General features: G+C 36.0%; 1 protein-coding gene and 1 long non-coding RNA gene across 4 annotated transcripts; one reads left to right on the forward strand and one right to left on the reverse strand.

The window, feature by feature from the left end:
• Nucleotides 1-1279: 1279 nt before the first annotated feature.
• Nucleotides 1280-15210, forward strand: LOC145820370 (uncharacterized). The gene is made up of 6 exons (XR_014361720.1): nt 1280-2097; nt 3024-3097; nt 4034-4624; nt 4743-4815; nt 4913-5061; nt 14969-15210. It is a non-coding gene; the product is annotated as an uncharacterized LOC145820370 (long non-coding RNA).
• On the reverse strand, nt 5320-10373 carry LOC114294392 (transposon Tf1-107 polyprotein). 3 transcript variants are annotated; one of them, XM_082915773.1, is made up of 3 exons: nt 6556-10373; nt 6291-6359; nt 5320-5610 (listed from the first exon to the last, which is right to left on the reverse strand). In XM_082915773.1, the coding sequence occupies exon 1, from the start codon at nt 10369-10371 to the stop codon at nt 6928-6930; it is 3444 nt and encodes a 1147-aa protein (XP_082771899.1). In that variant the 5' UTR covers nt 10372-10373; the 3' UTR covers nt 5320-5610; nt 6291-6359; nt 6556-6927. The 3 variants fall into 3 exon arrangements, with proteins under 3 accessions (XP_082771899.1, XP_082771897.1, XP_082771898.1); XM_082915771.1 differs by having other exon boundaries at nt 6291-10373; XM_082915772.1 differs by lacking the exon at nt 5320-5610 and having other exon boundaries at nt 5930-6359.
• Nucleotides 15211-16496: the final 1286 nt, after the last annotated feature.

A 16496-nucleotide genomic window follows, 5' to 3' on the forward strand; every position in this document is an offset into this window, starting at 1 on the left:
TTTTTTACATTTTATTTTAATAATTAATGACTTTATATTATACAAAAAATCAATCACTAACTATTATATATAAGATAAACAATGACAAAAGTAAAAGAATAAATAAGAGCCTATATATATATATACATATTTTTACCAAGGCAAATAGATAATGACCATATTATTATTATTATTTTCAAATAATATATAGATAGACACACACAAACAAAATGGTTTACTGATAGCAGCTGAATAGAATAGCATAGGTCTTACAGTTTTAACAAATCAATAGCATGTTTTTCATCTTCCCTTTTCTCTCGTCTTACAGTTTTAACAAATCAATAACATGTTTTTCATCTTCCCTTTTCTCTCTCTCTATCTCTTGCTCCTCCATTTTCTCTCTTTATCTTCCCTCTTCTCTCCATCCCTTTTCCCCCATTTTCAGCTTTTTTTTTTTGTGTTTTTTTGAAAGAAACAGTTTGGAATCATTACGACCGTTACGGCAGCCGCTACGACCGACACACCTGTGAATTTCATTCACACTGCAAAAACGGCCGTAACGGGTGGCGGTAACCGCCAAAACCGTTACGTAACAGCGTTACGTAACGGTTGCGGCCGCTTTTTAAAACCTTGCGCGTGTCCAAATCTGGACACAAAGAGCAAAAGAGAAGAGTAAAGGAGAAGAGCAAAGGTCAAGAGACAAACCTGGTCTTCAATCCAGTCGACTCGCCTGTTGACCTCCATCCAGTTGACCACCGTAAGTCTCTCTCTCTCTTGCCAGTCAACCTCCATCCATGACCTCGACCTTGACTCGCTTGTCGACCTCCATCAGTAAGTCTCTCTCTCTCTCTCTCGTCCCTCTCTCTCGCCTTCCTTCTCGCTCACGTCTCTCGCTTTCGCTCTCGCATCGATCGCGTCGATCGCTCTCTCTCTGCTCTGATCTGATTTGATTCATATAATATATATATATATATTTATTAGGTTTAATATTAATGTATCTATTAGGTATAATATATATATATATGTATTTATTTAATATTAATAAAAAAACATATCTTATATTTTATATAATATATATATATATATTAATAAAAAAAAAGTAGATAAAATAAAATAAAAAATTAATAGAATCATATTTATTTAAAAATAGAATAATTAAATAAAATAATTAACTTGTATTAAAATAAAAATATTTATATAAAAAAAATTTTGTCGTGTCCCCAGCCGTGTCCGTGTCCCCATTTTTTTAAAATTGCCGTGTCCCATGTCCGTGTCCGTGCTTCATAGTCACACAGTCTATCAACTTCCTTCTTTGTCTTCGGCCATCTCAAGAGTTAATTGAACAAATTCATATATTTCTTTCGTTTTCTCTTCAGATTCTGTTCTCCTTGAGTATACAAAATGTTATGATTTCTCATTGATTCTGATGTTAGTCACTACTGTTTGTGCCTTTGCTAGTTTAATTTCTCATTTGTAGCCTTTTAAGTTCTATTGAATTTGAGTAGAAGTGGAGTTTTGATGTCAATACATGTTGATCTACTATTTTGCTAAGCTAATTCTGGGGAATTCTGTTGAATCTCTTTGGAATTTATTGGGTTTTTGTTTTTATTGCATAAATTCAATTAAGGCACTACATTGCGCTTCTAGTTGGGTTTTAATGGTGTTTAATTATCATAATTAGTGTAGATGAATCCAATAAGAAGTTGTTTTGAAGTGGTTTATATTATAGTTCAGTTGCTTTTGACATTCTTGGTATGTTTGTAATTTATATTTGATCTAAAGCTATTCATGTGTGTTTGGATTGATTCACATTCTTTTAAGGAATGTATTGAAGTTTGTTTGTTTTGAAGTGATTTTAATTCAATTGGTGTTGATTTATGGACAAATTGGTAAGCACAAATTTGTTTTTATTTTTTTATTTATATATATATATATATATTTTTTGGGTCTTAAAATTTGACATTTTTGAAATTTGATGTTGTTTTGTAGGAGGCTTTATTCTTTTGACTGTGTTTTGGAGGCAGATCTGAAGATCTCAAATCATCAGCAAAGCTGGCAGCGACACTAGCTTGGAGGTTTGCTCCCAACAATGGCAGCAGCCTTGCCACTAATGATCTGGTACTTATGTATTTAGGTAAAAAAATTTACCGAACCGATAATGTCGGTTTTATTATTTTGAACACCGATACAAACTGCTTCTCCCATCAACCGAACCAATTGAAACGGTTTAGTTCGATACTGTTAAATTGGTCTAAGACCTTTCAAACTTGAGCCACTTTTAAATATAATCACTGATCTATATAATCACTAATCTATATAAAAACATTAAATTAGTTATTTGTCTACCATTTCAAACATATCCAATCCATCCATTTAATAAAATTCTTTTCAATTCCTAGATTAACAAAAATAAAAACAAAAAAAAAGTTAAAAAATACTAAAGTTTCAAAAATAATGAATTAGAGTTAAAATTATATATAATAAGAGTTTACAAACTTAGGTTATAAGGATGATAAGGTTAATTAATTAAGGTTAATAATTTATTACACTTATTAATATCATTATATTATTAGATTATATATATTATAAATATAATATATGTTGAAGCAGTTGGTTTTGGTGTAGTTTGGTGCACAAGGTGCTTGAACTGATACCGAACCGAAAATTGAAAAAATTTAAAGTTAAAAACCGCACAGACCGATTCTTGTTAAAAAACAGACCAAATATAGCCTGCTTGATCCGGTTCAATTGATTTGGTCTATTTTTTCGGTTTTCCTTACATCCCTACTTATGTGCTTATTTCTACGTACAATAAACAATTGGTTTGCCTTTTTGAGACTTGAATTTTGGAGCAATTTGGGTAATACTGGATATATTTTGCATTCTTACACAACATGCTGTATGTGGCTTCCTATTTTCTTGATTAGAATCTTTAGGGTGGGCAGCATCATTTTGAATAATTATGTTGAATAATTATGTTGATAACATTTTCTTTGCTTCTATATCTAGTGGTGACCACAACCATCTCATTCTTTTTATTTCAGTAGAGATATGGGGATGCTAAACATCATGATTTAGAGCCGCCAACTCCACATTCACTTATAAAAATGGGTTCAAGGTTAGTTCAATTATTATTAACACCTGCAATTAAGAGCCAAATAGTCTTCCAATTTGCAATTTCTGGGGACCCTGTTCTTGTGAGTTTTCTATGCTAGAATCACATTTTAATATTCTTTGGCAAGCATTTCTTTAGTTGAAAACTGCCTGCTCACTGCAGACTTTGGCAAACACTGATTGAGGCTTCTATTGGCTCATCAATACAGCATTCTAATTAAAAAATTATCATGCTCTAAACAATTTATCATGCATTCAATTTTATCTTTATGAAGCAGTTACTGCTATTGGGCATCCAGCTTCACTGTATCACAAACGATTTATGCCCCTCAAAGCAGAAAAAATGAGAGAAAGATCTGAGGGATAACTCTGATTGTGGACATACCTGTCAATGTCAAGTTCATAGTTTTTGCTAGAGTGAAATATCTTATTCAGAAGACACCTCATTTATAATATTTTACCTTTCTAAAATTCTCTTCTGAATGCTTATATAAATTGCTTACCTGAAAAAGGAAATATATTAATGTATTGACTAAAATTCAACTAATGTCACTAAAAAAACTTACCCCAGTAACTTGTGTTTATTTAAAATTAACATTTATTTTATTTCTGCTCTATTGGGGCTTCCCCTTGGTAGGCTGTCATGTAACTTAGGGCCGTCGACCCACGTTCTCTTTGAACTCCTGCTCCCTGTTGTGCCTTCAACTTGAACTGTCAACCTTCACTTTTCTTTGTCTATGGAGTCATTAGTCCTTTTTTTCTTTGCTCATGGAAATACTAATGTTGTTAAAGAAATCATTCAGCATCTGCATTGTGTAGGCTTTATGTGGGGCCTTTAATAGTACATTGTCAGGCCATATCAGTTTTAATGGTGTTGCAATGGTTAAAAAATAGATGATTTTTACTGCTCAAGTACCTTACATTCCCAAATTACCTGCAGCGAGTGTAGTAACATGGAAGACCCACATGGAACACTGGCTAGTGTTGCCCAATGCATTGAGCAGTTGCGGCAAAATTCTTCATCTGTACAGGAAAAAGAGTAATCCTTGAAGCAGTTGCTCAAGCTTATTGATACACGTGAAAGTGTTTTCACTGCTGTTGGATCTCATTCTCAGGCAGTTCCTGTACTCATGTCTCTTCTTCAATCAGGATCACTTGGGATGAAGATGCAGGCTACTACTGCTTTCCACAGGAGTTGTGCCGGTACTATGGGAGCAACTACAGGAGGGGCTAAAGGCTGGAAACGTTGTTGATAACTTGCTGACAGGAGCTTTAAGAAACCTTTCCAGCAGCACTGGGGGATTCTGGTCTGCAATCTCTGTAATCACAGTGACGATATACGTGCACGCATTGAGACTGCTGATGCTGTTCCTGCTTTACTATGGCTACTAAAGAATGGTAGCTCAAATGGGAAAGAAATTGCTGCGAAGACATTGAACCATTTGAAGATCTTATTTTGCTCCGATCTCCAATCTCCCAATCGCATTGAAGATCAATATAAGGATATTGAAAAAGTATGGTTTTGAAACAGGTGTTGTTTTGACCTCCCAACCTCGTAGTTTAGCTTTAAACACAGATTATTTGTTGTTGCTTAGGTTAAACGTAACTTCAACTAGCATACCCTCACAATCTCTCTCTCGCTTTTGCAGACCCTACAAACTCTCTCTACCAGCCCTTACTCTGTTTTTCTTTTCAATTTTGTTACTGGAGTTAGTATTCTAGGTAATGTATAATACATGTGTATATATTATGTTTCTATTTTTATAATTTTTTTAAAAATATTCTTGTTCTTATTAAAATTCTGGGTTCTGAAATGCAGGTGGAGTGCTGTGTAGTGGCTAGTAAATGAGATTTAATTGGAAGCAAATCATTTTCATAGATTGTTAGTTGCTGCCTTTCTAGTTTGTTCCTCGGCTCAATTTATCTATCAATTCAATCTCAAACCCTTCAACTCTCAAACTCAACAAGGTATGGAAAACTACCCATTTCCTCATTCTCTCTCTTCATCATTCTTCTTCTAACAGGTTTGATAAATCAGTATTTCTCTGGCAAACCCATTTCTATGACTTTGCAATGTTGCTAGAAATTATGTATGCATATGCGATTCTAGAATAATATGTAAATGGTCCGAATAAGTGTGTAATAGAAACCCCAATTATAGCGACCCCGGTCTTTTCCCATTTGATTATTGTATCCGGACTTAGGTTCCGTTTATTCTGTCATTGTATTTGTCACGTCCCAAGCTCCGTGACAACGCCGCACACTCATTTAAGTGAGCATGCAAGGCTAAGAGTCCAACACATAACTAACAATGTAAAATACTCCAATCAAACCCTTAATTATCATAATACTAAAATCCATAAAAAAAAATTGATTATTCTTATCATATGAAATTATCCACCAAGTCCACTAATAAAATCCATTAACAAAACAAATAATCCAAGTACTTAAATCATAGTCCTACTCTCGGCACTCCCATATGTAAAAAAAATCCCGCGCAGCTCTACTCTTCAGAATCTGAAAAAAATAAAATAAGGGTAAGCTAGACAGCCTAGTAAATAACCAACCATCACTGCCAGCTGGATCAAGTATAAAAAAATAAATAAATAAATTGATAATCAATAAATATAAATTTTTCTACAGTTCAATAAATGAACAATTATTTTGTAAGATGGTTTCATGGCTAAAAATAAACAATGTACAATACATTTTAAATGAAAAGCCAACAAGATAATTCAAAGTAATTCATTGTTCAAATCGATGGTTCGATATTCAGATGGTTCAATGATTTGATTCACAAAACCCAAGTTTTATTGACTACAGTCACATAGCCCGTGACAAGGCCCAGAACCACACATAGGCCGGTGGTAAAGCCCCAAAAGAAACTAGTTTCTGTGCCAATAAATAACCCCCATTGGCTAGGGTCCAAATCGTAGTCAGACTAGAGTGATGTTCAAAATTCAAACAATACACAAATTTTAAATAAAGCATTCGATATTTTCAGAATAAACGTTTAGTACAATTTTCAGAATAGTTTCACCAAATATTCAAATAATTTTAATAATAATATTCGATATTGTTTTATACTTGACCCATATTTTATTTTAAGAGAACATGAAGGCTTTAAATAAATATTTATGATTTTAAACGATTCGATAAGAATAAAAATGAACCAACAGTGATAGAGGGTTACTTACCTCAAACAGCTAAAATAATATTTCCCAAGCTAATCTCAAATTACCAAGATCCACCTCAATCTCACAAACCTAATAAAATATTATACCACATAAACAATTATTATTGATCACCATGATGCATCTATCATTCTTTTCTTTATAATGTACTAATCTAATCCTATAGTCTACAAGTAAATTCCAAAACCCCAAAATACATACACCCAATCAACATACAAGATACTATGTCTAAAGAAATAGTTAGGAGTACCATAAAAACAAATCTTACCTCCAAGAGATGATTAGATCAAAGTCACCAATCTATGAATCTTCTTTCTTTTCTTTACTTCTTCTTCTTCTCTCTTTTTTTTTTTTTTTTTTTTTTTTTTTTTTTTTTTTTTTTTTCTATTGCTAGATCTGCCGCAGCAGCCACAACAACATCACTACCTCTATTTGTTTGTGCTTCTATGTTTCCAAGACCTAAAGCCCAAGTGGGCCTATAACCCAATCTCCCAAAATTACAAACTTAACCATCTAAGTAATAAAAATTTTAAAAAAAACCACCTCATAACTAATTCCTTGATGTTACTAAAATGACCCATATAAATTAATTTAATTACTACTTTAACCAAAAATAATTCTACACATAAAATTTTGGATTTTACATTCTTCCCCACTTAAAAGAAATTTTGTCCTCGAAATTTGACATACCTGGAGTCTCAAAAAGTTGGGGATACTTTTGTCTCATTTCATCCTCAAGTTCCCAAGTAGCTTCTCTTTCCGAGTGATTACTCCATTGAACCTTAACATAGTGAATGACTCGACGCCTCAAAACCTGTTCCTTCCTATCAGCAATTCGTATAGGGTGTTCCTCATATGTCAAATCCTCCTTAAACTGCAACGGTGCATGATCAATCACATGACTAGGATCCGGTATATACTTCCTTAACATTGAGACATGGAAAACATTATGAACTCCAACTAGTGAAGGTGGTAGGGCAAGTCTGTAAGCTACCTCACCAATTCGATCCAAAACCTCAAATGGCCCAACAAATCTAGGACTCAATTTACCACGAACACCAAACCTCATTACTCCTTTCATAGGAGACACCTTAAGGAATACATGGTCTCCAACCCCAAACACCAAATCACGTCTCCTGTTATCTGCATAACTTTTCTGTCTACTCTGTGCCGTGCGAAGTCGCTCTCTAATAAGATTGATCTTGTCCACTGTTTGTTGCACAATCTCAGGCCCTAACAACTTCCTTTCACCCACATCATCCCAACAAATAGGTGATCTACACTTTCGTCCATATAAAGCCTCATATGGTGCCATCTGAATGCTCGCATGATAACTGTTATTATAAGAGAATTCCACTAAGGCCAAATGCTCATCCCAAGAACCTCCAAGATCGATAACACAAGCCCTCAACATGTCTTCCAAGGTTTGAATAGTTCTCTCTGACTGTCCATCAGTTTGAGGATGAAAGGCAGTGCTAAAATTCAAACTAGTGCCCAAAGCTGTATGCAAACTCTTCCAAAACATAGATACAAATCTGCTATCTCTATCAGACACTATGGTTGCCGGAATACCATGCAACTTCACAATCTCCTTGATATACAATTTTGCAAACTTCTCTAAGGAGAACCCTACCTTAAAAGCTAGAAAGTGAGCGGATTTGGTCAATCGATCAACGATAACCCAAATAGCATTGTTACCACCTTGGGTCCTAGGCAACCCTGTCACAAAATCCATGGTAATATGTTCCCACTTCCATTCGGGAATAGGAAGAGGTTGTAACTTACCTGCAGGTCTCTGATGTTCAACTTTCACTTGTTGACATACCAAACATTGAGCAACATACTGAGCAATTTCCCTCTTCATATTATTCCACCAAAAGTTCCTCTTCAAGTCTTTATACATTTTAGTGCTTCCTGGATGTACAGTATATCCTGAACTGTGAGCTTCTCTTAGGATTTCTCTCTTGAGCTCTAAATCATTAGGCACACACAACCTCTCTCCAAATCTCAAGGTTCCATCTTTATGCATACAAAATTCCATCTGTAGCCCTATTTCCATTTCAGCCTTAAGTTTTTGCAACTGAGAGTCTCTTCCTTGAGCATCTTTAATTCTATCAATCAATGTGGGTTGAACCCTAAGGTTTGCCAACTGCACTCCATGGTTGTGCCATCTAATCTCAATATTCAACCTCTGTAAGTCCTCCAAGATATTCTTTTGGTCAGTGATCAAGGTAGCCAAATTACTCGGGGTCTTTCTACTCAAGGCATCCGCCACTATATTAGCTTTTCCTGGATGATAATTGATAGTCAACTCATAGTCCTTTAATAGCTCCAACCATCTCCTTTGCCTCATATTCAATTCTTTTTGAGTGAAAATATACTTCAAACTTTTATGATCAGTGAATATCTCACATTTCACCCCATACAGGTAGTGCCTCCAGATTTTCAATGCAAACACCACGGCAGCCAACTCCAAATCATGCGTAGGATAATTCTGCTCATATGGCTTCAACTGCCTAGACGCGTATGCCACTACCTTATCATTTTGCATCAGGACACAACCCAAGCCCATCTTCGATGCATCACTATAGATGGTAAAACCTTCATCTCCGGACGGAACTATAAGTACTGGAGCACACACCAATCGACTCTTTAGATCTTGGAAACTCTTCTCACAATCATCAGACCACTCAAATTTAACCCCTTTTTGTGTTAAACGAGTTAAAGGCATAGAAATTCGGGAAAATCCCTCAACGAACCTTCTATAATATCCTGCTAAACCCAAGAAGCTACGAATTTCAGTGACACTAGTAGGCCGATTCCATTCCACCACCGCCTCCACTTTCTTGGGGTCAACAGACACCCCATCTTTAGATATCACATGACCCAAAAATGATACACTCTCCAGCCAAAATTCACACTTCTTTAATTTAGCAAATAATTTCTTCTCCCTTAATATCTGCAACACTATTCTCAGATGTTCTTCGTGCTGCTCTTTACTCTTTGAGTACACAAGAATGTCATCAATAAAAACTACCACAAACTGATCTAAGAAGGATTTAAACACTCTGTTCATTAAATCCATAAAAGCTGCAGGCGCATTGGTCAACCCAAACGGCATCACTAAAAATTCATAATGCCCATACCTAGTTCGGAAGGCTGTCTTAGGTATATCTTCCGTCTTAACCTTCAACTGGTGATAGCCAGAACGAAGGTCAATCTTAGAAAAGACTTGTGCTCCTTGCAACTGATCAAATAGGTCATCTATCCTAGGCAAAGGATATTTATTTCGGATTGTCACCTTGTTCAACTCTCGATAATCAATGCAAAGGCGAAAACTACCATCCTTCTTTTTCACAAATAAAACGGGCGCACCCCAAGGAGAAACACTAGGCCTAATAAAGCCCTTATCTAGTAACTCTTGTAACTGTTCCTTCAACTCTTTCAACTCTGCTGGGGCCATCCGATACGGAGCCTTGGAGATAGGACCCGTGCCAGGTATCAATTCAATGGCAAACTCAATCTCTCTATCTAGTGGCAACCCCGGTAACTCTTCAGGAAAAACATCGGGAAATTCCTTCACAACTAGAATATCCTCTAGCTTCAATTCAGTCTCACGGGTATCTCTCACAGAAGCTAAATAGCCCTCGCAACCATTCCTTAACAACCATCTAGCTTGCAAAGCTGAGATTACCAAAAGAGGAGTGTTAACTCCACTACCCACAAAGCAAAATTCTGGTTGATTAGGAATCTGAAATACTACCCTTTTGCCTCGACAATCCACAGAAGCATAATTGGTTGCCAACCAATCCATTCCAAGAATTATGTCAAAGTCCCGCATATCTAAAACAGTTAAGTCTACAAGCAATTTCCTGTCATCTATACTAACCACACGAGATTTGCAAATTAAGTCAGCAACCATAACCCCTCCTATCGGGGTTTCAACACATAAGTCGATCTCTCTAGAGACACATCTCCATCCATGTTTCTTAACAAATCCCATAGACACAAATGAATTTGTAGCGCCAAAATCAAATAACACATGTGCATAAACAGAAGACACTAAAACAGTACCTGACACCATCGTGTTGGAAGTCTGGACATCTTGTTGCGTGAGTGCGTACACTCGACCCTGAGTCTTTGGCTTATGACCTCCATTTTTCTTTTGACTTCCTGAAGACCCTTTGTCTGTTGATGCTCCTTTATTTGTCCATGCTTTCTGTTCAATCTCATGCCCCTTCCGATTAGGGCAATCAGCTATCCTGTGCCCCTGTTGCCCGCAAGAGAAACAAGCCCCAGTATTCCAACGACACTCACTATCCCGATGGAATCCATTACACCTAGTACATTGTACCCGATCATTCTTCTTATCAACACTACTACCCATAGTTCGACTTCCCCAACTCCCAACCGAAGAAGTGTTTTGTCTCTTAGCATTGCCCTTCGAATTGTTAGTTTGGAAGTTGGAAGAACTAGGCCTCTTCTTATAATTCTCTTCTTTCTCTTCTTGGGCTCTGGTAAGGCCACTCTCAACTAGCAAAGCCTTATTCAACACTGCTCCAAAAGTAGGTAACTCGAAAGGAACCACTTGTTGCATAATGTTCGTTCTTAGTCCAGCTTCAAACTTTCGTGCTCTGCTATCCTCATCTGCTTCAAATGCTGATGCAAATTTAGACAACTTCGTAAACTCAGCTTCATATTCTGCAACCGTCTTATTCCCTTGCTCTAACTTCAAAAATTCCCTCTGTTTTTGTAGACGAACACTCCTAGGGAAGTATTTCTCATTGAATGCCTTCTTAAACCTTTCCCATGTATAGGGGTTGGCATCATGCTCGTGTATGCGCTTCTCCATCTGCCACCAATCATTAGCTATCCCTTGTAGCATAAACGTAGCATAGGTCACCTTCTGATCATCCGTACACTCAAAAACGGAAAACAACTTCTCCATTTCTGTCAACCATTTTTCAGCCTCCAAAGGGTCTGTGGCTCCGTCAAATGCCAAGGCTATCTTCTTAAACTCGGTAATGTTACAACGTGGCCTTGGTTGTGGCCCAACACCTGGCTGTATCTGCTGTTGTTGCTCCATAAGTCTAGTCAAGTTATTCCCTATGGTGGTTTGTTGTTGCACCACCCCGGCCAACGTTTGAAGCACTTGAACCATTTCAATTGGATTGGGGATTGCAGCTTGTTCTTGGTGTCCCAACTCTTGCCCCTGATTTCCTCCGACTGCTTGAGAACCACTACCATTATTAGTCACATTCCCTCGCCGATTGCTATTACCAGTCCGTCGATTCGTTTGACCCTGGCGTGTATTCCTAGCCATATTTGCCAATGTCTCCTCATGTTCCATTGCAACCTAAATGCATCAATAATAAAATCCCATCTTATTCTATTCTCAAGTCCCTATAACAAGTAAATAAAAATAACATTATATCAAATTATAAGCGTTCCCAATCCTATATCTACCCAATCTCACCACTATTTTATACTAGCCTTTAAAAATTACAACCTGGCTCTGATACCACTAAATTGTCACGTCCCAAGCTCCGTGACAACGCCGCACACTCATTTAAGTGAGCATGCAAGGCTAAGAGTCCAACACATAACTAACAATGTAAAATACTCCAATCTACCCTTAATTATCATAATACTAAAATCCATAAAAAAAAATTGATTATTCTTATCATATGAAATTATCCACCAAGTCCACTAATAAAATCCATTAACAAAACAAATAATCCAAGTACTTAAATCATAGTCCTACTCTCGGCACTCCCATATGTAAAAAAAATCCCGCGCAGCTCTACTCTTCAGAATCTGAAAAAAATAAAATAAGGGTAAGCTAGACAGCCTAGTAAATAACCAACCATCACTGCCAGCTGGATCAAGTATAAAAAAATAAATAAATAAATTGATAATCAATAAATATAAATTTTTCTACAGTTCAATAAATGAACAATTATTTTGTAAGATGGTTTCATGGCTAAAAATAAACAATGTACAATACATTTTAAATGAAAAGCCAACAAGATAATTCAAAGTAATTCATTGTTCAAATCGATGGTTCGATATTCAGATGGTTCAATGATTTGATTCACAAAACCCAAGTCTTATTGACTACAGTCACATAGCCCGTGACAAGGCCCAGAACCACACATAGGCCGGTGGTAAAGCCCCAAAAGAAACTAGTTTCTGTGCCAATAAATAACCCCCATTGGCTAGGGTCCAAATCGTAGTCAGACTAGAGTGATGTTCAAAATTCAAACAATACACAAATTTTAAATAAAGCATTCGATATTTTCAGAATAAACGTTTAGTACAATTTTCAGAATAGTTTCACCAAATATTCAAATAATTTTAATAATAATATTCGATATTGTTTTATACTTGACCCATATTTTATTTTAAGAGAACATGAAGGCTTTAAATAAATATTTATGATTTTAAACGATTCGATAAGAATAAAAATGAACCAACAGTGATAGAGGGTTACTTACCTCAAACAGCTAAAATAATATTTCCCAAGCTAATCTCAAATTACCAAGATCCACCTCAATCTCACAAACCTAATAAAATATTATACCACATAAACAATTATTATTGATCACCATGATGCATCTATCATTCTTTTCTTTATAATGTACTAATCTAATCCTATAGTCTACAAGTAAATTCCAAAACCCCAAAATACATACACCCAATCAACATACAAGATACTATGTCTAAAGAAATAGTTAGGAGTACCATAAAAACAAATCTTACCTCCAAGAGATGATTAGATCAAAGTCACCAATCTATGAATCTTCTTTCTTTTCTTTACTTCTTCTTCTTCTCTCTTTTTTTTTTTTTTTTTTTTTTTTTTCTATTCCACAACAACATCACTACCTCTATTTGTTTGTGCTTCTATGTTTCCAAGACCTAAAGCCCAAGTGGGCCTATAACCCAATCTCCCAAAATTACAAACTTAACCATCTAAGTAATAAAAATTTTAAAAAAAACCACCTCATAACTAATTCCTTGATGTTACTAAAATGACCCATATAAATTAATTTAATTACTACGTTAACCAAAAATAATTCTACACATAAAATTTTGGATTTTACAGTATTCTTGTTGTTGTCGTCCTTTATTTTCTCATTTGGAGTTATAGGATGCATTGGGCAGGTTTGTAGCAGGTTGGTTGAGCTTGGGAGCAAAGGGGTTGCTGCCCAGAATTTTGACCCTTCGCTCGAGCGAGCAGTTCTTCGCTCGAGCGAGCTCTTTGTTTTGGTCTGTCGCTCGATCCAGGGTTTCTTCGCTCGAGCGAGGATTGCGTTTTGTAGTAAGACCTGAGAACCGTGGTTTTTGGCTCGAGCGAGCTTTTCTTCGCTCGAGCGAGCTAGTTCATTCTTCGCTCGAGCGAGAGTTCCTTCGCTGGAGCGTGTGTCTGGTTTCAGACCTGAGGGTTTGAGTCCTTCGCTCGAGCGAGCTTCTGGGTTGTTGGCTCGAGCAAGGCTTTCTTGGCTCGAGCGTATCTTTTCTGTGTCTGGTCGCTCGAGCGACCAAGTCTTCGCTCGAGCGAGCCTGTCCAGTTTAATTAGACAGCAGCGGGTTTTTATTCAGTTTTTCATCCTCTTTTTAGATTCCAAACCCTAAGGTTCGACTTCTCTCTCACCCTGCTCACCTTCTCTCTTAGATTTGATCCACTTAGGGTGTGTTTCTACCCTAGATCCTTCATTAAAAAGAGTGTGTGAGTCGAGGGCTTCGTTTTAATCTGAATTGTTGGTAGTTTGGAGCACTTTGGAGTTTGGGTCTTCATCTCCATCTTCTCTTTTGGGGCTATTTCTTCGAGGTAGGGATTTCCTACTCCATCTTATAAGTTTTGTTCTAAGTTTTGGTATTTTGATATGTTGAGGGTACTTTGGTAATTTTGGGAAAAACCCTAGTTGTATTAATAAATTAATTTGTATAATTAATTTAAGGGAATTGGGGAATTTGGTTAAATTCATGAAATTGAGAAATTTATTGATTAAATGGTGTAGTTGGATGATTTAAATCACTCACCTATTGAATTGTTGATATATTTATTTCTAGTTTAGAAATAACTGTTTTGGGCTATCGGTGGAGGATAGTCGTGATTGTTGTAGACATTGCATGTGGATTAGGAATAACTGAAACTACTCACATTGGTTAAGTCATTAATTTTGACTATTGAAATAATACTGAAAATACGTGTATTGATTGAGCATTGCATTTGCATATTGTGTGGGAGGAGATAGGGGATGTACTCCACGGTTTAAGGGAAGATAGGGGATGGACCTCTAAACCGGATTTTTGTTTGGGAGGAGATAGGGGATGGACTCCATTAGCATCACTTTTATGTGTGCTTATTTATATTGAAGTGTTTTTATTGATACAACACTAAAATGTGTATCAAATTGGAAGTATGAAGTGTTTTGATTTGAGCCTGAGTCTCATTTGTTTGTTGACATTGGAAGAACGTGAATATGATATATATATAGTTCACTGTTGTAAGTTTGGCCAGGTTCTGAGCCATATTGATAATGTTGGAAGGTAAAACGTGTAATTGATTATCTTGGTTAACCATATATTGAATGTTATTGCTTTATTCAATACTTATATTTGGTTTAGTATATTTCTACTGGGCTGTGGCTCACCCTATATGGGAACATCATTTTCAGGTTCAGGTGATAAGCTACCTCCAAGGACTTAGCTTGGAAGGACTTGGATTTAGAAGACTATTTTCAGTTGTTTGCTTTTATTTGTTAGTACATGTAAACACTCAAGCGTAGGGCTTTATTTGTATTTGAGTTAGAACTCATACTTTTGTGTCCAAGTGTTGGCTTGGAAAGATGTAAGCCTGTAGGGCATTTAATTTGGTATTACATGTAATGTTTTTATTTGGTAATACTCTGATGAATGAATTAATAAAGTGTTTTCTTTAAATAATGCATGTCAATGATATATATAATGGGTTAATTCTGAGGGCGTGACACCAATACTTTATTTGGAACAGAACTTAAAATGTAATTCAAAATAGATTATACAAACCCGATTTGGGAATTCAATATTATAAAGTGTTTCTTATTTGTATGTAATTTAATTGTTGTTAACAGACATTGGATTTCAAAAATATTTTCAATAATGGGTTCGTATTTAAATATAATGATTTTATTGTATAATATGGTACTAGTTTGTTTAACCAATCTTAATAATTAATATTTACACATTGTGATATTGATCTTATAAGCTTGTCTGCATTACCAATCACAACAAAATAGTGAGAACTGGTTGACACTAAAATGCTCAAACAGCATCAGATGTCAACGAAACTTGACACGCATGACTAACTAGGCACAAATGACTTGTAGGAAAAGACAAGACTCGAAACTGATTCCCAATTTTGAATCTACAGCCTAATTTTCGTTTGTGAAAACTTGTCTTTTAAAAACTCTTTTTCGAACCGGTTGATACACTAAAATGGTCAAACGCCGTCGGATGTCAACGAAACTTGACTCACTTGACTAATTAGGCACAAATTACTTGTAAGAAAAGATGGGACTCGAAATCGATTCCCAGTTTTGAATCTAGAGCCTAATTTTTGTTTGTGAAAACTTGTTCTTTAGAAACTCTTCTTTCGAACCGGTTGACTCACTAAAATGCTCAAACGGCGTCGGATGTCAATGAAATTTGACACACATGACTAACTAGACACAAATGACTTGTAAGAAAAGACGGAACTCGAAATCGATTTCGATTTTGAATCTGGTGCCTAATTTCCATTTGTGAAAACTTATACTTTAGAAACTCTTTTTGGAACTGGTTGACACACTAAAATAGTCAAACGACGTTGGATGTCAACGAAACTTGACACACTTGACTAACTAGGAACAAATGACTTCTACGAAAAAGACGAGACTCGAAACCGGTTCTGGTTTTGAATCTAGAGCCAAATTAATGTTTGTGAAAACTTGTCCTTTAGTAACTCTTTTTTTGAACCGGTTGACACACTAAAATGGTCAAATGGAGTCGGATGTTAACGAAACTTGATGTATGACTAACTAGGCACAAATGACTTGTCGGAAAAGATAGCACTCAGCCTCTTGACATTCATTATTTGTTCTTTGTTGTGTCACCTATATTACCTTTTTGTTGTTGTTAATCTCAGATCTGTTTCATGTCTACTGGCATGAACTACTAGGGGCTGCT

Source organism: Camellia sinensis, chromosome 2 (assembly GCF_055761805.1).
Source record: "Camellia sinensis isolate YWXY chromosome 2, ASM5576180v1, whole genome shotgun sequence".
In the NCBI taxonomy this organism is placed as follows: Eukaryota; Viridiplantae; Streptophyta; class Magnoliopsida; order Ericales; family Theaceae; genus Camellia; species Camellia sinensis.

Bases quoted from the DNA above. Each gene is read 5' to 3' on its own strand.
- LOC114294392 (XM_082915773.1), bottom strand. From the start codon at position 10,371: ATGGTGTCAGGTACTGTTTTAGTGTCTTCTGTTTATGCACATGTGTTA.